The sequence below is a fragment of the Numida meleagris genome, chromosome 18, assembly GCF_002078875.1.
Source record: "Numida meleagris isolate 19003 breed g44 Domestic line chromosome 18, NumMel1.0, whole genome shotgun sequence".
Lineage (NCBI taxonomy): Eukaryota > Metazoa > Chordata > Aves > Galliformes > Numididae > Numida > Numida meleagris.
The window spans coordinates 8,162,421-8,187,026 of record NC_034426.1 but is presented as its reverse complement, the minus strand read 5'-3'; the positions used below and the strand labels follow the sequence as shown (position 1 = coordinate 8,187,026).

General features: G+C 41.1%; 1 protein-coding gene across 2 annotated transcripts in view; it reads right to left on the bottom strand.

Moving 5' to 3' along the window:
* APPBP2 (amyloid beta precursor protein binding protein 2) overlaps positions 2,157-24,606 on the bottom strand; it is a 22,843-nt gene continuing 393 nt past the window's right edge. Inside the window, exons 1-13 of one of the 2 annotated variants that reach the window (XM_021415898.1) lie at positions 24,262-24,600; positions 14,894-14,982; positions 14,200-14,351; positions 13,455-13,578; positions 11,200-11,368; positions 10,708-10,797; positions 10,220-10,287; positions 10,036-10,141; positions 9,589-9,713; positions 9,308-9,393; positions 8,688-8,878; positions 8,142-8,307; positions 2,157-7,966 (exon numbers count right to left, since the gene is read on the bottom strand). In XM_021415898.1, the coding sequence (XP_021271573.1) occupies positions 7,713-7,966; positions 8,142-8,307; positions 8,688-8,878; positions 9,308-9,393; positions 9,589-9,713; positions 10,036-10,141; positions 10,220-10,287; positions 10,708-10,797; positions 11,200-11,368; positions 13,455-13,578; positions 14,200-14,351; positions 14,894-14,982; positions 24,262-24,402 (1,761 nt within the window). In that variant the 5' untranslated portion in view covers positions 24,403-24,600 and the 3' untranslated portion in view covers positions 2,157-7,712. Of the gene's footprint in view, positions 7,967-8,141; positions 8,308-8,687; positions 8,879-9,307; positions 9,394-9,588; positions 9,714-10,035; positions 10,142-10,219; positions 10,288-10,707; positions 10,798-11,199; positions 11,369-13,454; positions 13,579-14,199; positions 14,352-14,893; positions 14,983-24,261; positions 24,601-24,606 lie in introns of those variants that run through there. The other variant, XM_021415899.1, reaches the window with a different exon arrangement.

Genomic DNA, 24,606 nt, shown 5'->3' with positions numbered 1-24,606 from the left:
CAGGCAGAGGACAGCCCGCGCTGGCAGACCCTGCAGCCGAACCCACTGGGCTGGGCTGACTGCTGCAGGAAGAGACTCACCACAGAGCTAACGCTGCAGGACAGGAGCGATTAGAAGAGTAACAAAGCTGGTTGGTCCGGGCTCTAGAGGTGGCTGTGTTTGACTTATGCTGGAATCTAGGTTGTAAGGAACAAACACAATCAGTTTGGCATGGAAAGCTTTTAGGCCAACCTGTTAAATCCCAAAAATCCTCCCCTCCTCAATGCTTGTGTGGTGCAGGTGTGGTTCAGCAGGAGAACTCAAAGGATGTTCCTGGGGTAACGCAATATTTCTTTCAGCTAAAGGTGATTTCAGCTTTCCCCCATAGCACACACCGCATAAAAGCGATCACAAATGCAGTTGCATCAGAAAAACGCTGCATGCCCTCAAAATGTCACCCTTGCTTAAGGCAAAGCAGAGCAAGATTAAAGCCTGCCTAAGTCTGGATTATTCCACAGTTTTTCCAGCAGGACTTGAGGAGACTCGGAAGTGACAGGAGAGCTCTCAAGCAAAACCGAGCTGTGCCAGAGACCGCCTCGCCAAGCTCCATGCCAGGTGACACAGGCAAAAGAAGGGAAGAGGAAAGTTCTTGCACTACACACAAGCACGAAAACCTTCTGTATGAGCAGCAGCACGCACCAGGGCTGCAATGCGCTGACGCAGGGACCGCTTTCCCCACAGTGTCATGCTGCCCAGATGGAGCATTTCTCCTCATGCTAAAAACAAGCAAAGCAAACAACAAAAAAACAGCACTTTCCTCAAGGCACGTTTAAGGGAATCGTGGCTAAATTCCATCAGCTCGGGATGCAGTGCTGCACCTGCTGTCATGGTGCTGATGGCTGCCATCAGCTTCTTGGGCTTTGCTCAGACTAACAGGGAAGGAAGTCATCACCGGACGGCAGCTTTGACCCATCTGGGTTTGTTAACTCCCTGAAATGAGCAGGATGGCCTCACGCCTCTGCATCCACCTCCACGCTGCCCTTACCCAGGCAGCAACAGCTTTGTTAATTCTTCCTTCACACAAGTTAGGGCCGTTGGATTCTTCATGAAGTCTAGTTGGTTTACGGCCGTTTGGCTTCAGCACACCCAAAACGTCAGCGTTTCCCCAGCGAAAAGGGAAAGAACTGAGAAAGCTGCACAGACCCCCAGAGGCCTGCTTCTTTCCCCCTTCCACCAGCACAGACAGGAAGCACCGGGCTACATGACCACACAGGGCACTGCCAGCCCCGGCTTCAGCCTCAGCCTCTGCAGTCATCCTCGTGTTCCATGGGGTGAACCGGCCAGCAGGGCCTCATCCAAACAGGGCATCCCACAGGTCACAGCTCAGGGATGTGCCACATCTCAGCCGCCAGCGCAGCCCGCAGCAAGGCCTGGCCTTAACCCCCCACCTCCGCACCCCCCAGTCCTTTGTATTTCACCACAAGTGTTGCTCTGAGCGAGCACGGAGCAGCCAGCAGCAGGCTGTCATGGAATTCTGCAGGTGTGTCTGCAGAAGCGGTCAATGAAGTTATCAGCAAGACAAGGCGAGAAGGGAAAAGAACAAACCCGAGTGAACTGCAGTACCTCCCCAGGTGCAGTCACTCCCTATTAGAGCTCCCACCTGGAAATCAGGCACAGGGAAGCACCCAGAGCTGCCTTGTCTGCCCCTGAAGACATTTCAGACTAAACCTGGTGGGAGGTTCACAACCCCTCTCCTGCAGAAGGAAGGAGACTTCCTCCCTCCTCCTAATACCAAGAGCTAACGGTGTTTTTGCACACACATCACCCCACTGACGCAGCACAGTCGGAACTGCTGAACAGTAAGTACAACTTCTTATTGCTTTGGGGAGCACGCTGTCTATAGAAGAACAGAGTAAGGGTGACACATCTCAGAGGAACACACAGACCTGCTGCTGGCTGAGCCCGCTGCGAGCACCAGCACTGGCATCCCCAGAGGGCGCGTTCAGAACAAGGCAGCTGCTCTCCTTGTGCTCCCTTGCTGCCGTAAGGCGGACACAGTGCCAGCCCAATCCCACTCACACACCGGTTATAACACAGCAAGGGTGGGTGGGGAAGAAAGGGACAGGTATTCACCAAAAGCAAGGGTTGGAACCAAATTCAATGCGGATACTTCAAAATGCAGGAACACTATATTTATTAGGTCAATATTTCATTTTAGCAATACAATTACAGAATATCACAATGCTGGTTACAAACATAATATGGTTTGATGGTTACAAATAATGTCGGGCACTGCAGTCTGTGAGAAGTAGGATACGAAACATTAAGTCTTGACACAAGTAGGGTGGTCTTCCAAGTCTAGTTATGATCAAGATACTTTCATATAAATGACTGTGGCACTACAGGTCGAGATTCTGGTTTAGAGGTGTTTTCTGTGTAAGTCGTTTGATTTATACAGTTATACAGTTCAAGCAACATCTTTTTTAGAATGCTATTAAATTAAAATTCCCTGTAGTTCAATAAGTATAAAAATAGTACTGAACCTGGTCATGTTCAATAAAACGTAGAGTTCATTCACGTCATTAAGTAGTAAAGAAATTGTAAAGTTCTATTTACCATGGCAACATTGCTTCCCATAAAGGAATATACATAAAAGAAAGAAGTTACACGTATGGTACCTGCGACAATTATTTAGTGATCCAACACTGAACTTGTGCACCACAAACCAAGTTTCTAAATATCTCTATATATTTATATAGTATATATCTTTTTCATCTTAAAATTTACTTTTGAAAAAAAAAATGTGCACTTCAACAAACTCACTAAGGCCACTCATGCTATAGATACCTAGGATTGCAATGAAATATTGTTAAACAAGACCCTAGAGCACGCACCTTTATATCACCAACGGGAAACCTGTTTCACTGCCCGAAACATTCCTGAGATTTAGGGACAGAAGCATTACCAGTGCCGTCAATTTTCTGTAAGCAGTTTGGTTGATGTCTGGATAAAGGAAATTTCTTCCCTGCTTCTCACAGAATCCTCAAAAGGCCAAGAAACAAAACGTGCAACAGGCCATACACGTCCAACATGGCAACACCCACAACAAACAGTCAGATTTGCAAGTAACATTTGGCCAGTCATTTTCTTATTATAGAAACAATAAGGAAAAAAGGGAAACAACGAGCTTTAGAGAAAATGAAGCTTCTGCACAAGCTTCGTTACAGACTGGTAACAGCAACATCTCCCCTGCGTTATTTGCTGCTACGCTGTGATGTCAAATCCCATCCGTACAAACCAAGGTTTCGTCCATAGCTCCACTCCTGTTTTAGGCACAACGCTTTTTCCTTTTTGTACTCTACCAATACATGACAATATAAAGGAAATCAAGTGAAATGTGCATTTCTTGTACCATGAGAAGCAGCGCAATGGCACCTTTAGCAAATTTCAGACTGCAGCACATTTAAAGAAAAAAAAACTTCATTTTTGAAGTTACAAAAGAACATTGTTGTCCTAATAAGTTAGAATTCAACAACAAAAAGACCTTCAAAATTCTTTAACTAAAAAACTTTTTGTGTGCAAAAAAAAAAGTTTTCAACTACCAGGTATGGAAAGAGTGCTCATGAAGACTAAGATACAGAGGCAGACACGTGTTGGTCGTAACATCATGCTGTAAGAGCGACCAAACCACTGCTCGGGGCCAAATAGTCCCTAGATGTTTTGCTTCAAGTAACTGAGGGATAAACTCACTCTCAAACATCTTTCCACAGTTTTCCCCTTCCCATTTTGTCAGCTGTTAAGCTTCGCTTGCCTCCCCATGCCCATTTCCCAAGAACAGTGGAAGAACCCTGACATCACCTCCTTTCCTCTCTACAAATTGCAGCGTTCACTTAAGACACACAAATCACTGATTTCAAAGGCTTCATGCTGAAAACGAGGGCGAAAACAATAGTTAATTTTCTATGAAGCAACACCTCTCCTCACCACCTGTAACCAATTGCTCTGTGGTTGGATTACTTACCATCAAGAAATATTCTGAAGATGCATTTCATTGGAGTCCCAATCCCAGTCTTCCCCTTTTTAATGCCAGCACCAAGTAACACCATCTCAGCTAGTGGCAGGTGCATTGTGCGTATATAAAATGCCAACGATTCATCAACTTCATCAAGCATTTCATAGTTGGCTAACTGCATTACAGCAAGCACAACGTTTCCTGATGTGCAAGGCTGATTACACAGCCCCCTTCCCAATACTTACACTCAGATGTGCATGGAAAGCTTGCTTTAGGACTAAAACAGGACAGGAATTCCTTGGTTCTACACCTAATGGGAGGGAGGTGCAGGGTCTCTGTTGGCAAGTCCTGTGCTAAAAACTTGCACAGTATGGAGAATATAGTAGGTAACACTCCGTTCCTTTAGCTCTACCTAGAGCAAAAGAAGTCATTAAATAAAATTAAATGAATACTTAGAAATCTGCCCCAATGACATTGAAGATGTTTCCACCCTTATGGATGAGCAAGTCATTTACCTTCTTCTGAAGCCGTCCAGTCAGACTCCTACTTTCTCAGGGATATCAAACAACAGCAGAGACAATAACAGAGTAACAACTAACAGCGCACCTTAAATGTTGTCTCCACATGCCAATACAGACAGCCAATTTCTTGCAAAAATAAGATCAGAGAGACAGAACCAAAAACTAGAAAGGCCAGTTCTATGTTATTGCATGGAGTGCCCATCTGCAGCAAGGACAGCCCGAGGCAGAGGTCCCCAGCATGCAGAGCAGGTGACAAAGCATTTTGTAGGCAGCTGCGAAGTTGTTCTGCAAAGCTCCTCTGCTTTGACAGCTTTAGCAGTTAGCCACAGCTATCTTTCTCCAAAACATACGTGCCTCGGTGCAACCGGAGTTGCTGAAGTGCTACAATGAGAAGCTCAGCCCAACAGCCAAGACAGGATTTAATTTAGTCACATGAAAAGCATGCTAGTAGTTCTAGAAGGATCACAACAAATGCTCTTGTCCAAGTCATGTTTCTTGGCCAAAGTCCATCATCGAAGAGAACTCTGGGAGTCTTTTAGGATGTGAATCCCTTCTAGAGAAGCCAATACATCAAGTACAGAACACGCTAGGGAAGTAGCTTGAGGAAAAAGAGGAAAGTACACCTACCCAGCAGGCCTGAGGAAATAGAATAAAGCTACCCATCACAGAAATGGAGCAGATGTTTTTGGCTGTCAGGCAGAAGCAATCACCTCCCTAACCTGCCCCATGTTGGAAGCTCTCCTATTTGCCACAAATCGAAAGCAACCCATGAAACACACGCAGAAACCAGAGAGCTGATGTGACAGCAATGATTCAAGTACACTACTTTCACCAGTATCAGTCAAATAATGCTCCCCACCTCAGTCAAAATCTTGAGACCCTTGGGTTTTGTTAGCCAGAAGCTGGAACCAGAGACCTGACTGAAAACCATTAGCAAACAGTCTCCAGACACCATAAATGCAACTCAGTGCCCAGTCTGAAGCTGTTAAACCCTTCTGCAATACAGAAGTGATACAGTTTGCTGAGGACAATTTTAAGCAAAATTCCCCTGCCCAAGTTCTGGTACTAACATTACAAGCCTTGTTCAAGTAGTTTTAATAGGACTTAAGAAAAGAATTCATAAGTACTTTATAATTAATCACTGCCCTAATGAATGAATATTCAGAGATGAAAATACTTCACCTAAAGCACTCATATGCAAGAAAAATTGCTATAAAGAAATTAGATGTTAAATCCATACATATTTTAAGTTGAACTTTCACTGAACAGCCTTTGAGGATACACTGCAATGTAAGCCTTAATACCACAGTTGTTTTTTTTAAATGCCAATACTTTAGGGTAACTATTCCAAGCATGCAGTCATTAAAGCTGCACTAATCATATAACCACATATTAAAGCTAGTATTATTCAGCCTCTTCCCCCAAAATCATACTTGAAGGCACCAATATATGAACTATTGGCCTGGAAAAACTTCAGTTCTTAAGAGAGCCATTAAGATCAAAATAGTGTCTGAAATTTCTTATTTCTTCTGTGCACTCTTTCTTGACGACCATCAAGCAGCTTTCCCTATCCCAAGCTCTATAAACTAATTAAAAGAAAACAAACCCCAAACAAAACATCCAGTCCAAGTGCTGTAGGAACCTTACTAGCTGAGCCCCAGCTTGGACTGAACTTCCATGGCCAAGTTACAAACCCCTGAAAATAGGGGGGATGGAGAAAACCCAAAACAGACAGAATCCAACTATAGGGCACTGTTTGTGCCGCTATAATAAGAACGGAGGTAACAGCAGTGAGTTGTTTCTAGTTTGCTATGTTACACTTTCAAATGAGCATTACCTCAATATTTTAAAAAATAAAAACACACACCCAAGCAAAAAATAAATAAATCTACACAGCAAAGCAGCCCCCCACCCAACAGAAGAAAAATTAAGACAAGCTAGTGAGATAGGCATTATTAAAGGATCTTTACAGCTGATTTCTGCTTTTTAAATTAATATAAAGGAAATCCATTTCTGGTTGTACTATTGTTTAATGTAGAAATGAAGCATCACAAAAAAAAAAAGAAAAGACCTGTTGTGCTTTTTGGCATTTTCCACTGACCCCTGCAAACTGTACAATAAGTTGTGTTCTCCAGAAACATAAAATTGAACTGGATTGTAATACAAAACCATTAACCGGTATAAACAAGTTACTGCCTCAATTATTAGAGTAAGCCCATTAAAAAAAAATAATAGAAAAAAAGATGTCTGCAGCAAATAGTTAAGCATTTCTAGTTTTTGCGTGTGGCATTGACATTAATATCCGTATAAGCTTGCTAAGTAAAAACATGCCATCGCAACTGCTAAAGAACGTTCACTTCCTAGTTTTGTATCTATTACATGAATATAATTTTGCACTGGTCATACATCTAAATGAAGTAATTCTACTGTAAAAGTGAATGCAGGGGCAGAAATATTAAATTAAAGCCACTGGTCCAAAAACTGTTTCTAGCAGGCTGGTCCACTTTTGATTTTCCTGGTCCTGTTATGAAGATTAGCACTCTTGGCTGGTACCAAAGAAAACTAAGGTTGCTGGTCTACTGGATCTTCCATCACTTACAGATGAACACTGGTCCAGTTCAGGATATTAAATACAACATACGGTCTTTACTTCTTTATCAACTTATCGTGGATTACAAATGGTATGTTGCTCTCCGAAGTGATTCTTTGCCACTGTTCTTCATAAGGCAGCAGCCAAAGCATCCTCCCTTTTCTTAATATTTGTGATCAACTTTGCTACAATGCATAGAGAGACCTCTCTCGTACAATTTCTTCTAGTATAGCATTTATTCTTTCTGTCTATCAGAAGAAAGCTCTTGATGAAACCTTCCATTCATAATAAGAATGCAACTCTTTTGAACTCAAACAGTTTTATTTAATGTTCTCTTGCAGACTTTCTGCAAAGTAGGTTCTTTTAGAAAAAAAAAAGAAAGAAGGGGTTTTCTGGAATACCAAGTTAAAAACGTGAGCCGAACTAAACATGCCATACACATGCTGATAAGAATTTAACACACATTCATCCGTATGGGCACTCTTCAGTAGACTGGACCAGTGTTTCAATGCAAATTCCAGCCCCCAGAGAACTACATGGTTTAGATTTCACAGTATGACTTTTCCCCTGTAATTTGGGAAAAAACTTAACTGGTTAATAGATCAAGTTCTTAGCTACTCTGTCCATCAGCGTTCTGAGACATCAGAAAAGACTGGACCACTTCTTCAGTGGACTGAGGACTGCTGCTTACATCCTCCAGAGCATCTGTAACTGAGAACTGCCGATCCCGCAACCGGTTCCAATTGGCCAAAATATTGTGGTACTCAAAAACTTTCTCATAATTGCCAATGGAATTGTACAGTTTAATGAGACCTCTGTAATCATATTCAAGTCCACTGTATCCTTCACCAAAAAGCTTCTTTCCTAAAGAAACACAAAAGATAAAATTAAAATTCAATATTTAGATTGAAACCACACAAAAAATAGAAATACCGCATTTCATTTTTAGTTCTTCACTAAAATGTTTAGCACACATTTTAAAAAGCTTTTCTTTAGTATTAAAGCTGCTAAGGAGACAAACATTGTAAAAATCACCTACCAATTGCTATGGATCTCAAATAAAGCTTTTCAGCATTTTCATATTGATTCATATCATAGTTATAGAGAGAAGCTAGATGTCCCACTGACAGTGCAACTTCATAATCCTCTTGACCCAGAAGCTGCTCCTTAATCTGAATTGCCTTGATGTGCATTTCCTCTGCTTCCTGTGAGGAACAAATTCACGTGGGTCAGACACCACTCACCACGCCACAAAGACTTAATGAAACAACTATGCAGTGGTTAAGTAGCCGAGCATTTCATCAAGGGCAAAAAATAAAAGACAGGGCCAAAACCAGACCAAGTTCTCCAAATTCTTATTTCAGATCATTAAGAAAGTAGTCTCAGTTTTCATCCCCATCCCCAAAGGCATCTTAATTATTTTTGTGCAAATCTTTGGACAGGTGAAATATTAAAAAGCAAGTTCTCTAACCATGAAACTACCAACTGAGGTTATGAACTGTGGACTCAAAGAGCAATTTGCTTTGACAGATTTATAGACATCTTGTAAATTGTACGTCAAGAGATTTACATCAATAGATCTCACCTTAAATTTTCTCATGGACTGATACAGTCTTCCAAGGTTGCCATAATGCTTTGCTGTTTGTACATTAAACTCCCCAAAGGCTTTTTTAGCTAACTGAAGTGAGGACAGATGCAAGTCGTGAGCTTCTTGAAGCAACCTCTGCTCAGTTTCCTTGTTATGACAGTCTATCGCAATCTCCTCCAGGATAAGTGCTGAGTATAAGAAGAAGAAAAGCAATATCACTGTGTTCTAAACACAGATACACCAACTTTAGACAGCAGAAAGCCATCCACCCAAGAAATCTCAGGAGACATCTAAATTGGGGTTTATGTTTATTACAAACTGCTTTCAAACGATACAACCAAATATCAAAGTTACCAACATGTACTTTATTATTCTGTATTTTTACTACTATTATTCAAGACTTAGTTCAACTAAGCTTTAAAGAATTTTAAATCCACATTTTACAAGTGCGTTGACAGAGAACACTGAGGACTACAGGGAATATGCTAGAGCAATCTCCATTTGGGAAGAAGCTTACGTTACATTGCCTCTGTTGGGAACAGAATACACATAACTGAATGACTGTTCTCCACTGACAAAATATTAAACCGTTCCAGTAATGCAATTAAGGGTACTACCTTTAACTCTCTTTGAAGATGCCAAGAGAAGATGGTCTTCTGGGAGAATGTGAGTTATAATGCCAATAGCACGTTCAGCATGGAATCTGAAAAAGTTTAAATATATGCATCCTCATTGCTATTTAAATGAGCAGCTGACTGGTAAAGTATTAGCAACGTAAATGTAGATGATCACTGTACTAAAGTTCTTGCTAGAAAAATCTGTGTAACTTAAAAAAAACATTCTTCCCCCCATTTGCAGTATTAGATTTACTGCCATTACCTCCAATAGTTGTACTCACAGTGCATTGTCAAATTTTCCAGAGCTGTACTGGTGAACATAAGAAGAATAAGCCAAATCTTCATGAGCTGTAGCTACATGTATGTTTTTACCTCCAAATACTGACTGCCGGATATCAAGAGCTGTCTGAAAGAGTTACAAGAACACCATTACATCAGTTAACACAGGGAAAAAACACCTTATGCACCTTACTGCTAAAAAGGGGAAAAAAAGTCTCATGGCTCTGAAATTCTGTAGGTCTACGCTCATGTACTTGAGACAGCAAATCTATAGAAATCACTCAAGAGCGAAAGAAAAAAAAAATGAAAGTAAAAATCCAAAACCAACAAAAAGTGCTGTAATTAAATGAATTAATCATCCTGAATTAAAAACATGCGAGTTTTAGTAGAAATATCTGAGACATTTCCAATATTAAAAGAAACCAAATACATTCAGCCCGGCTGCATACCTGATAGATCGCAACAGATTGGCATATATTGTCTACGTTCAGCAAATAAAATCCATAGTCTAGCAGCGTATCAGAATATTTGGGGTGCTTGGCTCCAAAGTGCTCCCTGCAGAAATGTACTTATATTACTCACTGAGGCAAGTTAAGAGTAAATTTAAAGAGGGTTTTCTGGAATGGTACTCACCGAGCAAGATATACCGCATGCTTTATCAGCTGTTCAGCCTTCTTAAATTCACGTTTTACAACACAAGCCTAAACAGGTTGAAATGAAGCACGTAAAGAGGTGGACACTCAGAATCCTTCTCCTTGAGATACTGGTTGAGTTTCTATTACTTTTAATTCTAATATCACCATTGTCACTAAAGGACTTTTCAATTTATTTAACAAGCGTTCACAGAAAGCATCAATAAATATTTTACTTTGACATAAATGACCAAAAAAATTAGTACTGTAACCAGGTCTACAGCAAAGATAGGAACAGACCATCTGCTTATGAAAAGCTCTCAGTTTAGCTCTCTCATAACGTTTCTTTGAACAGCTATAATTCAGTTTCACGGGGAAAGGAAGAAAATATACCAGAGGCATATAAAGTATAGCAGAGGTGCTACACATTCTCACCCATTCTTTGTAGCAACTTAGTTAGAAAATAAATGTGGAAGAGTCTAAATTCACCTTAGAAGCTTGTCGCAAAACATCCACTACTACTTTTACAGGCAGGCCAACTGTGATCTCCTTCATAGCTTCTATACACCACTTATAAGCCTGTCAAACAAAGTGACAAATATAATTGATCTGAAACATCACTACTTTGCAATATTAAGAAAAATATGGACTAGTCATTTACATTACCAGATTTAAAAAAGGCTGTTTAGTTGCCATGGTCTGACACAGGTGAAGAAATTCTCTTAATACTGAATGTGCAGTATTTTATACTATGCTAAGGTCTGTATGATTAAAATGAACATAATATATTTCACAGAAGAGAAGTATTTTATAATGTTTAACTAATCCTTACAGTTACTATCATAGACAACAGCTTCCTGGTCTGATCAGTTCCTGATACGGAACTGAGACTAGAAAGATAACATGGAAGTCATGGAAAGTCCTAGCAGATTTCATAACCAGTTTCCTGAAGCAAAACAAAAACAAACTAATCCTACTCACCTCATCATAGTGGCTCTTGGCAAAAAGCAATGCACACAGTTCCCCATAGAGTGCTGCTTTGTTTGCTTGCTGACCGTGTTTTGCAAGTTTGTCCATGTAAGACTGAGCCAGTTTGAACGTTTCTTCTCCCAAGTGATATTTACAGTTACCATTTCGAACATGGAGCAACCTTGCAAAGATTTAAAGAGATCTTCTAATCAGTGTTTGAATAAGACATTTCATTATGCTGCAGTATCACTGATCTACAATCTGGTATTATACTTAGAAGATAACTGGCCTACCATCCCAGCAGAACTGCGCTGTCTGAATTCAGCAATACAAAAGAGCTGTTCACAGAAATTTGTTTCAGTACTCCATGCTTGGCATCTTGCATGACAGGAATTTTTACTGTTGGAAATGTCAAATGACTTTTTCATGTTGATGAAGTTTTGCATATCCAATGCTCAAACTACTTTGGACTTTAAGAAAAATAAAACAAAGCCACACACACCATTCTTAACACTGATAAAATCTCGTTTCCAAAACTCAGTAATATTTGGGATTAAATCCCTTCTACCTCCTTTCCAAAACATGAACTGAAACAGACTACAGGTACAAACTCTTCTGCATGCATCTCTGCACTTTGTCCTCAGTCCTTAAACAGTACAGTGATCATAAATAATTTTACGAGAGATTCAGTTACACCCATTCTACACGAGAAAACATCTGGAAGTAATGTCATCCTCTGGGCTGTCAGGAAAGATGGGACAATAGTGCTGGCTGGCATTAGCAGCCAGGCACAATCCAGAAGTGGGGCTGAACAGAGATATTTTAAAATGCATTCAATATTATTTATGTAGTAGCATTTATTCTGAGACAACAGCACAAGCAACTTTAAGCTGAGGAACAGCAGGACAGCTAATCTTTAGCTGTCACAGTAGTTTCTTAGATTGACAACCTTTGAACGCTAGAAGCAAACATGATACCCATTTAAGTGTTCGTAGATGAGCAACACTAGCAGGGAAATTTTGGATTAAAGGAAAAGCAATAGTACCTAACAATAGCCAATTTTAGTGTTGTCTGCCATGAATACTAGCAGTAAGAAGGCCAGTTTTCAAGGAATAAGCAAGCATATCTGCTCAGACTGACCTAGTGCCATTCTGACAATCCATTCTGGATTTACAGTTTGGAAGGTTTTAACCTTTTGATACCCAGCACTGAATTAACACCATCAGAGAGGACAACATAGGTGTCACGGTTCACAACAATTCTGAAGAGCCTTGTTTTCTCCCCCTCCCCTATTTCTTAACACCACCTCCTTTCCCATCTGAAAGATTAACAGAAGCTTCAGTAAATGGTGAAATACGGACAAGGAAATGCAGCACTATTGAAGCACACACTGTTTCTCTAGACAAGCAACAATTTCAGCTTCTGGCTTCTATTTAGAAGAAAAGTAAAGAAGATTTTTGTTATTGAAAGCTGATGCTTATTTACTTTAAAGAGATGCATTAGAAATGTGCATGCTATCATATTCCAAGCCTAAAGGGCAGAACTGTATTCCTACATCATCGCAGGCAAAGAGAAGAGACAGCTGTTCCTTCTCTACTGCAAATGCCTGCCATTTAGCACATAAGAAATTTTGGTAAACTAACTTCCATTGTCCCTCCAGGAGATCTGTTATTCAACAATGAGTAATAGAGATTGGAAAACATCAGGAAAGCCTTTGTAAGTCAAGAGAACGACATAACACAGGAAGAAAAACACAAAGTAAAGCAAATCAGAACATACTACTTCACTGCAAGGAGGGACTAAAATTCTGAACATTTGAGCTAATGTGTAGGTGCATCATTTCATACCTTTTACAATAGATTATGGCAGATCTTACGGGGGGAAGGAGAGAACAATTTAGATCTCTGATCAGTATTTGTTTTCTAAACCTGTTTTCTATAATCTCATTTCTTTGTATTTGGAGAAGGTGAGAGAATTCATTTTTAAGGCAGCTTCTCCAGCATGCCAAACAATCGGAAACAATTCTTTTGATTAATCATAAGGCAAAGGACCAAGTAGTGACAGTAGTACTGTGGTACTGCACTTTCCTATCCTAGGAAGGCATACATGCACAATCAGTCTCTCATTGCATCACCTTATTTCTGGAATGAAAACCAATGGTGCAGCAGAATACTGAAGAGAGGATCTGAAGTTTCACGGCTCTAATTAGTAGTATATATTAATATACACTTCACAGTAAGACACATGGGAATTAAAGGTAAGCTCACCTTACACAACACTCTACTGCACGAAACCAGTGAAGTATTTCATCGTGAAGGGTGCACAGCTGAAGGCAGGAAAGAAATACCTTCTCAGCATCGCTATACCACCCTGCATCTGACAGGAACCCTCCTGGAAAAATCAAGAACAAACAGAATTTTGATCAGCAAAATGCCTTTCTAGGAAAAGGCATTTGCTGAGATCTTCTAAAAACATTTATTACATTACAAATAAATAGGATATTCCCTATGCCAAAATACAGGAAGTTATTGCTAACAACTTAGGGAGAAAGCAGGAAGTGAGAGCAAAGGAAACATTTATTACAAAACTTCATAAAACTGCTTGCTGTGTACAAGAGTTCTATCAGAGTTAGCCCTCCAGCCCTGAACTGAAGAAGAAACATGAGCAGAAGAATTCTCCTTCAGCTGAGCATGACTTTTGGTATTTCATAGTTTTCCATCAAGAAATAACATATAGCAATACTAGAATTATGCAAAGTCTTAACATTAAGCATAATGTTTATACATTTTATATCCGAAACATTTGAAATTGCAGCAGACAGCAGCCTAAAATTTTTACATATTTAAATTTAATATATTTCTAAGCCACCAAGTGACTTTCTCAAAATGTATATTCCAAACACATGCATGTTCTTGAAAAGAAGTTATAGACAAAGAGGAAAAAGACAGCATTAGCCTAATTAAAGCTTGCACGAAAATATATCATACTTAACAGTCTATCAACACCAGTTACCTAGAACAAAACCAATCTGGATTGCTTTTTCTTTTACAGCAGAATCCGATTCTGCTATGTAGGAACACCGTCTACTGAAAGAATAGGCCAGTACAGAAGCAACTTTTACTCCATGGTCCATCAAAGCCTGAAAACAATGATGAAGCAGATGTCTGAAACAAAAGATAACAAAACTTGTTATTCATAAAGTTTTTTAAACAGTGCAGTCAGTCGGCATGAAAACCATGGATACAAATGAGTAGTGATTCAGGGAAATAACTCCAACCTTCTCTCAAACCAAAAGCAGATGAATACAAGCATAACTGACAATCTCAAGGCTAGTGGGTTACAGTTGTTGGATTACCCAAAAAATAAAATGAGCGTACACACAGTTCTTTACAAGGACACCCTCCAGAATAAGCAAAATACAAGCTGCCCACACACTGTTAGAACCAGAAAACAAAGCTTTCTGCAAAGACTTTGGGGGTGGGGAAGCCTCAAAGCCCACCCCAGCCCCAACTCACACTGAAATGGCAGATAAATGAGTGATGAGCCCATTAGCATCACATACACACAAACAAGGGGAGGGAGATATGTCTGAAGATGCAAAACTTATCCTGGTAATAAAGAATCTGATCTGACATCTTCTGGATTCAAAACTCAGATCAAGGGCTAAGAGCTGAAATGAGCACCATCAATATAGGAAGATGCTTACCTTTTATCTAAAGCTCTCAGCACCTTTGCAAAAACTTCTAGTTCACAAAATTCACTACCCAGTTGGCATAAGCGGCCCTGTTGGTAAAGCTGAAAGAAAAACACAAATATATTTAAAAATTTAAGACCTGGTGCTCTCCTGGGAAATTTAGCTCACCGGTAAGGATGACTTATGAAATCTAGAGCTCAAAGTACAGAAGAGTAAATATTAAAAAGAAATAGTTTCACTATCTCCACACAGGAGAACAACTTCAGTGGTAAAACTTAAACAAATAAACAAGCTATAAGAGCTCTGTTTGGTTTCAAGTTCTTTTTATCCTTTTTTGTTCCTCCCTTCTCCAGATGTTCACTACATCTACCTGCACCACTAAAAGAAAACAAAGATACAACCAAAAAACTACTGAAGTTAACAAAAATTATAACAATTAGCTTCTCTGATATCAGATGCTTCACAAACTTTTTTTTTTAATCAAAGAGAATCACAGAGCTGTGTGAAGAGATTTTAGAAGATTTCTAAGTGGATTTCTAAGTGGAGATGCAAAGCCAAAGCCTGAATTCAAACAACCAGTTGTAATCCTACAAAACTCCAGCCTCTGTCTGCAGCAAAGGCTGAAGCAATGAAATTATCCAAGAAAACAACCCCAAACCCACAAGCTCTGCAAAGGATGATTCACCAATACCCAGAGCTAAACACAGCTGTGAGCCCTGACCCCATTAATACCTGAGCTTACATGAGTAATTCCTGCTTGAGTAAATGGGAACAGTCATGAATTTATTAAAAACAATGCCTGGTTTTATGCTTAAACCAATTTCTATCTGCAGATAAGCAAATATATCAGTTAGCTCGTTCATAAAAAACAAACCATGGAGACAGTTCTTTGAGCAATGCATAGCTAAGCAGCAGAGCTCTCTGCTACGTTATGCTATAAATACTAAGAATTTACATAGGTGCAGAAGTGGCTGTGCAAATATATGGCAGAGAAATCCATTGGGGGTTGTTAAATCCTGGTATCCTGAAGTCCCTGAACCACAAATGGCAAAAAGCAGGGTATGCAGCCAGAAAGCAGCACAGACCACTTGCCCAGTCAGCTCTCAGCAGCACAGGATGGGTTGCTCAGGACTGCTGTGGCCCAAGCATTTGTTATTTTAGATACTGTTATTATTTAAAATCTTTTTTTGCAAGGCAGCAGCTCTGTGGGGAGAAGGAGAAACCAGCAGCTCACATCCCAGGACTCCCCAGATGCTGCCTCTTGCAGCACTCACCGTTCCAGAGCCATCTCTGCCCTTTATCCTACACACATTGTGAGATGCTGGAGCAGGACACTACAGCTCACCAGTGCACACTCACACTTAATGCCATCACAAGTGTGCAGGTAACACACTAACAGTTACTCAGAAAACCGATGCTATGACATTCAAACACACACTGTCCAAGACCAGGGTGCTCCTATCAGCAGCACGGCATTCCGGGCTATTTAAGCAGGGTTTAGAGCTATGAGAAGCTCTGAAATGAGGAGTCAGCCACTCTCACTATGTAAGCAAAAGATGAGAGAGAGGAGCTAATTGCAGAATGCTCAGGTACAAGCATAGATTTAATGAAAACTTCAGTATTTCTGAGTTCCAATAATTTCTTAAAACACTTCCATTGGTAAGTGCCATTTATCTGGAGCACCTTTTTAACCACAAGCCCAGGAAGCAGGTCAGTGAGTATTCCAACCAAGCACATAAGAACAACTCCAGCCAGAAATTTTGTTTTAGTCAACTCTCCCTATAAAGCACACAACAATGATCCTGCTGCAGCACAAGTTTGTTATTTTAACAGAACCTACAAAAAAAAACTTCAAAAGTTCTTTGACCTAATAACGTCAATTGCCAGAAACAAATGTTTTCCTTTTAGTCAATTATTTCACTGGAAAAAAAAAAAAAAAAAAACAAAAATTAAAAAGGAAGTCTTAGACAGTACAATCTGCATGAAAAGTTGTTCCTCTGATAAAACAGTGCCTTGTCCCTGTACTTGAAACAAATCAGAGTTGGAGTGTTTTTCCCACTGAAAACACCCTGGTGATGAGGGGAAGAGGGGACATCCCAAAGCACACCCTCATTTTTCACACATCTCTTATTTTGGGTCCAAAGGTCCAGACCAGCACCTCGCACTCCTCTCCCCAGCTCAGAGGGAAAACAGCCCATCTAGTTTTTCCTGGTATAACCAGAAATACAGTATCCTCAGAACATTTACCACACCACTCACCCCTTCCCTCGACATGCTGGCAAGCACTTGAGGAACTAACTCTGCCTGAAGTCTCTTCAAACTGTTATAGCTGTTACAGCAATAGTTTCAAACAGAATTGGACGTGGAAATTGTGAGTCTACGTCAAACTGTGAAGCAATTCCAGAAGGTTCAGTAACTCTCATTTGCTCATTGAGAAGCAGTTGCAAGTACTGAAGAAACAATTCTCGTTAGAGCTCCAGAGACAGAATTCTTGACCACAAGGCTTGCTACATAACACGAAAAACAAAACAAAAGAGTAATTCAAGAAAAACAGGCCCTGACAAGAAAGGCAGAGGTTTGGATTCCTGAAAAACTACTCTGTTCTTATGAAGCAAGAAATTATTATTATTTTTTTTAAAAAAACACAAACGCAACCTATTTGAAGGTTATCAATGGTTTTTTTTTTTTTTTTTTTTGACTATAGAAACATGAGTAAGAACCTACAGTCTGACTTCCAGCTTACACAGCTCAAATTGATATTAAGTCTGGCACTGAAGACATCAACTAAGGAACACATTTCATGTGCTGGCTTCTTATTACACAGTCCAACTGTTCTGTACACCTGTGGGAAAGCCACTGTGCCATCATTCAGGGCTAACAGTGACTTACAGCACTTTCTCTTAACCATTCAGAAGATGCACATAGAGGTGTCTCCAGTTAAACATATTGATAACGCTAGCTTGTACCTTGTCTACTGTCATAACATCATGCATACATAACTATATGTGAGTTCTTGCCAGAGCTCTCTCTCAATAGGTAAAACTGAGCTCTGATTCTTAGCAAACCCTTGAAAGCAAAGATGGAGACATTCAACTGTCAGCAAAGGCAAAGCCAGAACGTGACAGAGAAAGAAGTATTTTTATCACCAGCAGGTGAATTGCAGTACTTTCACAGGAAAAAAAAAACCTCCTATTGCTCCAGTTTGGAAGAGGCCTGAAAACCAAAAATGGACATTGCAGTAAGAATCAAAGCTGCAAGAAGTCTCAAGGAGCCCCCCAGCATGATTAGTAATGGCCAATACTATAATGTGGACTACTATACTAAATTGAAGAAGGGTTGTATATTTAAACAACAAAATCTGTATTTAGAATAAAAGTTTGGCAGCAAGCACAGCCTCCCTTCTCTACTTCACACAGAAGGAAAAAGGGTTTTTGAAGTCAGTGCACTGAATCAATCCGTTGAGAAACGACTCTTGAAAAGCCCCAGGGACAGCTGGGGGACAAGCTTAGAAAATAATCAGTTAGAAATCTGGATACTTTCATCTCTTAAAAATCTATTTCAAAACCATCTATGAAGTTTCTGGATGAGACCAATTCCACCCTGATATCGCTCAGGGCTTCAAAAAAAAATAAATCAAACTTCACAGCTCTTTTTGGATACCACGCTTCCAGTCAGGAAGCTGATCTTACAGAACCTCAAGCAATATAAACAACCAACCAAAAAGCCTGTATTGAATAAGCCTTATTTAACAGATAACTTTGGGAGCTTATGCTCTACATGCACGGCACGCTTCACACTTCCACTCACTGCTCTTCCTGTATCACATCAGCAACACTGGAGTTCTTCTGTCTGATTTACTTCCACGCAGAAGCCTGCACAAGGGCTGCAAAGTGCAAAGCACCCACTCACACACCCGTAGATTCCCCACAGCAAGGAAACAACATGTTTTCTACCCGGTTTGCTTTGACTGAAGTTCAACCAGTGCAGACAAAATTAAGTGGAAACGAGAATTATTATTTCAGCAGTAGTTGAACACATTTTTTCACGGTATTACCTCATTGTCTGAGTTATGAGTTTCAGTGTCTAAGATTCAACAAGGACACTTAAAAAAAAATAGGCAAGCCAAAGCATATCAGGATTAGAAAACCATCCAGAGGTTCAGAGAGAAAAAAGTAAAACAAAGAGGAAACTAAATAGTAAGACTGTGAAGAAGGGTAAGCAAGGCAGGGAGTTGCAAACCAAAGACACAACAGTGTAAGATGTTTCGGCTCCAGTAAGACTACAGATAAGGTATATATTAAAATAAAGGCAATAATCACTAGACCAAAGTTCGTAGCACGATGATTCTCCTTCACTTGGAAGATTGAAAGATGGGGGTGACAGACAGATTGATTGAACGCAAGCAGTGTTCAGACATGTCCCACTGCACACACCAGTCTGGAAGTCCAACCAGATCACAACACCCGTATGTGTGCACACGAGGAAATCATGCTTGTTTCCCACATACACGTTCGATTTCTGATGCCCAAAAGCACAGCAGCACCAACTGAATTAAGCCTTTGTGCAGTCACACCGATCGGTCACAGCAGGAACCCTACAAAACACGACCCACTTGCTCCGGATTTTCTGCCTCCCAGGAGACACTGCTCGCTGTGACCTTGGTTGTACCCTTCTGGTCGGAAAGGTTTCAGAACTACACAAATACAGCTACACTTCATTTCACATCTTCTCTATCCTTTCCTCTCTCATCACAAAGCCAGGAGCACGAAGCCTTAGGACAAACCAGATTCATTCCATAAGATCAGAAAAGGATGCTTGTAATCATTCCTCATCAGTAAAAGTCATCTCTACTGCAATGCACAGAACAGACATTCTACCGCGCGTTGCCAAGTGTCAGCAAATTCCTGCTTACTCATTTTGCTTGGTTCAAAGAATAACTAGATGTAATGTGAGCGCTTCTATTAGCCATACTTCTCTTTTTTGGGAGGTCAGCAGAGTACAGGGAGAAGACAGTTCTCCAGCTACACACTATCCAGTAAGCGGAGATATCAGGATGTAAATTTAAAATCTGTGTTTTGATTCATATCAATGCAGGAGCAGTCTGGAAGTTTCATCAACAACTTCAAATACAGAAAAAAGCACGATTATGGCCTTTTGGATCTCGCCTAGTTTTTTTTTTTAATACAAAAAAGTTAGCATAGCAGAATTACTAAATGTTATAGGTCTGCACCGAGTGTCTTAAACAAATTGTCATCTCCAACTGTTCCTGTGGTTAATGATCTCATCAGAAAATATTCAAGGAACACTGGATCCAAGTGACTTTCAAGAAAAATCAATGTGAAAAGACACAACACACGAACCATAAGAGACATTTCAGAAGAACATTAGATGAAAATCCTTGTTATCTATCCAGTGTAAACCCAGGATCAGCTTCCTGCATAAATACCTATGATAGCGAACACTACGACTAGTGAAGCACTATCCCAAATACAGCAGAATATAACAAGAACAAAAAAATACACAAATTCCGCATAACAGAACATGAAGCTGAAGTACAGGGAAAAATCTTCATGTAAGATATTAACTGAGTGGTCTTTGGACTGCAGAGTTCAATGTCCTGTTTCTGTCAAAAACTGCATTATTCAGATGAACTCCTTCCCTCTAAACACCAACCTTTCCCCCCCAAAAGACACAAAACAAAATCATTTGATTTTCCAGATGTTGCAGGCTGTCAGAGTGGTCTGGTTCTTTTTTTTTTTGTTTTGGAGGACCTCAGTTTATTCCAGTTATCACCTACTTTTTAAATAAATTAAAGTTCAGCATTCACCACTGCCCAGCTGCCAGGCATGCCCTGCTCATGCTTTAACTGAGATGCAGCATGTTTCCTTCTTCAGCTCCTAAGCTGAAGGCCTCCCCCCCCTCTTCCTCATGAAGATTAAAAAAACAAACCAACCAACCACTTTTACTAGGAAACAACACCACCAGGATATACATAAGCCTGGTAAAGTCACAAAGGAAACCAAATACATTACGTTTGCATATTTTTTCCCGGTGCAGGTGCTACTTGCAACAGTACTAGTTATTAACTCTTCCAAACACAGGTGTGATAAGATTCATATTTTTCTTGGACATCCTCATGAGTGTTCTGCCCAGTCTCTATTATTTCTTTAATGGTTGCAAGGAAAAGTCAAACGTCATTCAGTACAGAAGATTAAAAAAATAAAAATCCAGTAATACTCTGGCTAGACCAGTACAGATTTACTTTACTGCAATCATGATTACTTATTATTTTTCATTTTTAACGTTTTCATTGTTGTTAAGGATAAATACAGCCAAGGATAAATGCACTCGGTACAAGGAACCTGCCTGCTCCTCTCACCGTGCCATAGAACCTATTTTTTATTGAGCCCACAACAAAGAGCATTCTGCAGCCAACCATCTGAGGTTTGGTTCCTTGTTGTAAACTGGGAACACACAGGTTTATAAAACACGTCGTAGACATTAACAGCTCTGGAATCAGTACTACTGAAAGTAGTTGGGTTGGTTAATGAATGAGAAATAAAGGTGATACACTATCACAACACAGCTGAGCACTGAAGCAGAGGGTAGCCTGGTAGGAAAAAAAAATAGACAAGACGAGGACATTCTCTGGTGGCACTTTACTCCCTTTCAGATCATAGCGTCTTGGCCACTTCCACCGCTGTAATAATGTCATATCCTACATCTGTCATCTTAATCAATGTAACCAGGCTGGCAAACTCTGTAAGTAAGACTAGCAAATGCTAGTTTCCAGTGTTCATACTGATGAACACATTAAAAAGAATTTTAAAGTTCTGTACGGCCACAGCCAAGTAACATCCACAGTGGGTGTCAAAAGAAGATCTGACTGATGTTTCCTTTTAGTTTTGCAAAATAAGTGGCACTTTCTCCAGTATCACAAGTTGTGAGTAACACAGCATTTCTTGCAAGTTAGATGTGAAAGACTGAAAAAACTTTTATTCAATAATCACCAAAGGACACTCCATCTTTTGCAACGTCTAAATGCAGATATATTCATGCAAGTTATACACTACACACCAAATTTTCCTCAGATGTATCTTTAGATAAGTACTGCTGCTCTGTGCAACACCAACAACAAACTGACAGCCTTTCAACAACCACAAAGATGCAGTCAGAACAAAGATTCAGAAGACTTCTAGCTTGTCTTCTGTTAAGGCTTAGTAGTGATTTTTGGAAATGCTACTTCTGGTTTAAAGAGCTCATTGTCAGGATGTCCTGAGCATACACGTACTAACCTGTAACTATACTTCATGTCTGCATCTTTTGGAGAAACGCAGCAACTGTGTTCAGGACCAAAAAACAAAACAAGCACAAGACAGCATGCAGGGAACTGCTCAAAGGTGTGAGGGAGCCCTCCTCCCAGCCTGGTTCACCAGTATCATTTGTATCCCGGTAGCCATCCAAATACAGAAATCAAGAACGAGCACTCACTACTGTACAGGTGCACGGAAAAACGCAAGCAACGTTCCAAAAGATTTCTCTGAGATGCTGGCTGAAGCCAGACATCTCTGCACGCAGAGCACTATTCAGTCAGGACTACACTTGCTTTCAGCACCCCATCCAAGATGTAGTTATATTTATGTATTACCTAATCTAAATGAAACCATTAAAGACAGCATTCTTTTATTCTCCTACAAGAAGTGAAGACCCAAAAGACTATCTTACCACTGGTAGTACTGGCACTGGCAAAACACTAAACTACATCATGTGTTTTTATTTATTCTGTATGTGGACATTACAGAGATGTTTATATACCATTATACATGCACCTTATGCATTGCAGATTATCAAGGATCAGCCTGTTGCAAAATACAGGAATAATAGTAAAACCAATGCCAATTATCATCACTAACAGAAATTACACTGGCTAGTGATTAGTACAACCAAACAGGTCCATAGCACATTTGTTACCATCTCCTGAGCAAAACAATGTGCTGCTTGTTACATGAGCAGAGCAAATAGATTAAAAAGTCTCTTTAGAAGACAAATCTATTTCTGGATTATTTTTCATTATGAAACAACTTCAAATGAATCTGATACAATACAACAACTGATGAGTGTTGATACAAGGATACGTGACCTATTAAGGTCACCTGTGGATGAGTTTATAAGATGGGAATAATACATAGTTGGGTATTGCTATCTTCTGAAATTCTTTCTATGTTTTTAAAGCCTTTGGAAACCATTCTTCATCTGTATGAATGTCAAGACAGACAATGCCAATGTCAATGGCTATCCTTGCCAACAGCTGAAAATAAGTCTCAAAATGTTCTCCGATGTTGTTAGTCCTGTATCCGCAGGGCTTATCTAATGATTGCTGCATCTCAGCCACCTCACCTTCCCTGAGCACGCTCAGGCAGAGTGTTCCCCCCACTTCTCAGCTCTTAAGAGGAGCAATAGACATCCAGGGTGCAGAAACGTACCTGTGTGTTTCAACTGGGTAGAAAGTTTCTCTGTCTGGAGGGACCACCAGTTCCTTCCAAATACTGTTTCTGCACCAACACTGGATGGGCCACTACTCCTGGTTCACAGAGACTTATCCTAAAAATTACTTTGTTTCACACACCCCAGGTTTTTAGAACTTTATTGGCAAAGGAAATAAAGGTTACCCTCGATCTTATTTGTTTTTTATACACTGAGCTTCTCCTGATGAATGCTTACTTCCAGCGGTTCCCGCAGATGGATGAAATGTTTAGCTGGTGGACAATAGAGATTAAGAGACCATCTCAGCACACCCGTTACTCTAACTCACGGTATTTTAGAGGCAGCTCAGTGAGAAACAACCACCACGTGAAAGAATGACTTAAAGCTGATAAACGGCACCATTTAAAGATCCTCAATTCCTTTTATCTAGTTCCAAAGGGATATTAAAGGTACAAGAGCACGGCAGACCCAGCACCTTCCACCACAGACATCACCTTCTGCAGTGTGAGGGGAGGCGAAGGAAGGAAAACGAAAAAAAAAAGACAAAACCCACACACCAACACAAACCCGTGTTCCCCACCTCCCCGACCTCTTTCTCCCCTCCACCGCCGGGGAAGCGCCTTCCCCCACCCCGAGGCCTCATCTCAAGGGCAGCCCCTTCCCTTGGCCCTCCCCGGAGCCCCCTCCTCCGGCCACGGCCCCGCAGGCCCTCGCTCTCGCACCCCGACCTTCCGGCCCGGGACCAACGGCACCGCGGGGAGCCAGGCCCTGTACTCGGCACTCCCCGCGGGAACAGGCTCGGCCCCCTCTTCCCCTGGCCCCGCTCTCCTTCCCCCTCTGCCCCTCAGGCCCAGCCCGGGCCCGGCCCCGCTCGGCGCCCCGCCGCCCGCCCGCACCTTGTAGTACACGTCGAACTGGATGTTCTCGGGCAGCGAGCGGATGTCCCGGCGCCGGGCCCGCCCGTAACTATCCACCACGGCCGAGATCGCCGTGTTATAGAGCGTCTCGGGCACCCACTCCAGCTCCACCGCCGCCATCTTGGGTGTGCGGAGCCGCCTTCCCCCCACCCCCCGCCCGGCCCGCTCCGCCTCGCGGCTCCCGCAGCCCGGCAGGGAGGGAGGGAGAGGCGGCGGGAACGGGGGGTGTGGGGATGGTGTGGGGAGAGGGGGAGGGCGAGGGGTCGAGCTGCCTGCACTAGGGTAGACGCGAAGAGCGAATGCGGGATGGAAAGGGGGAGAGGA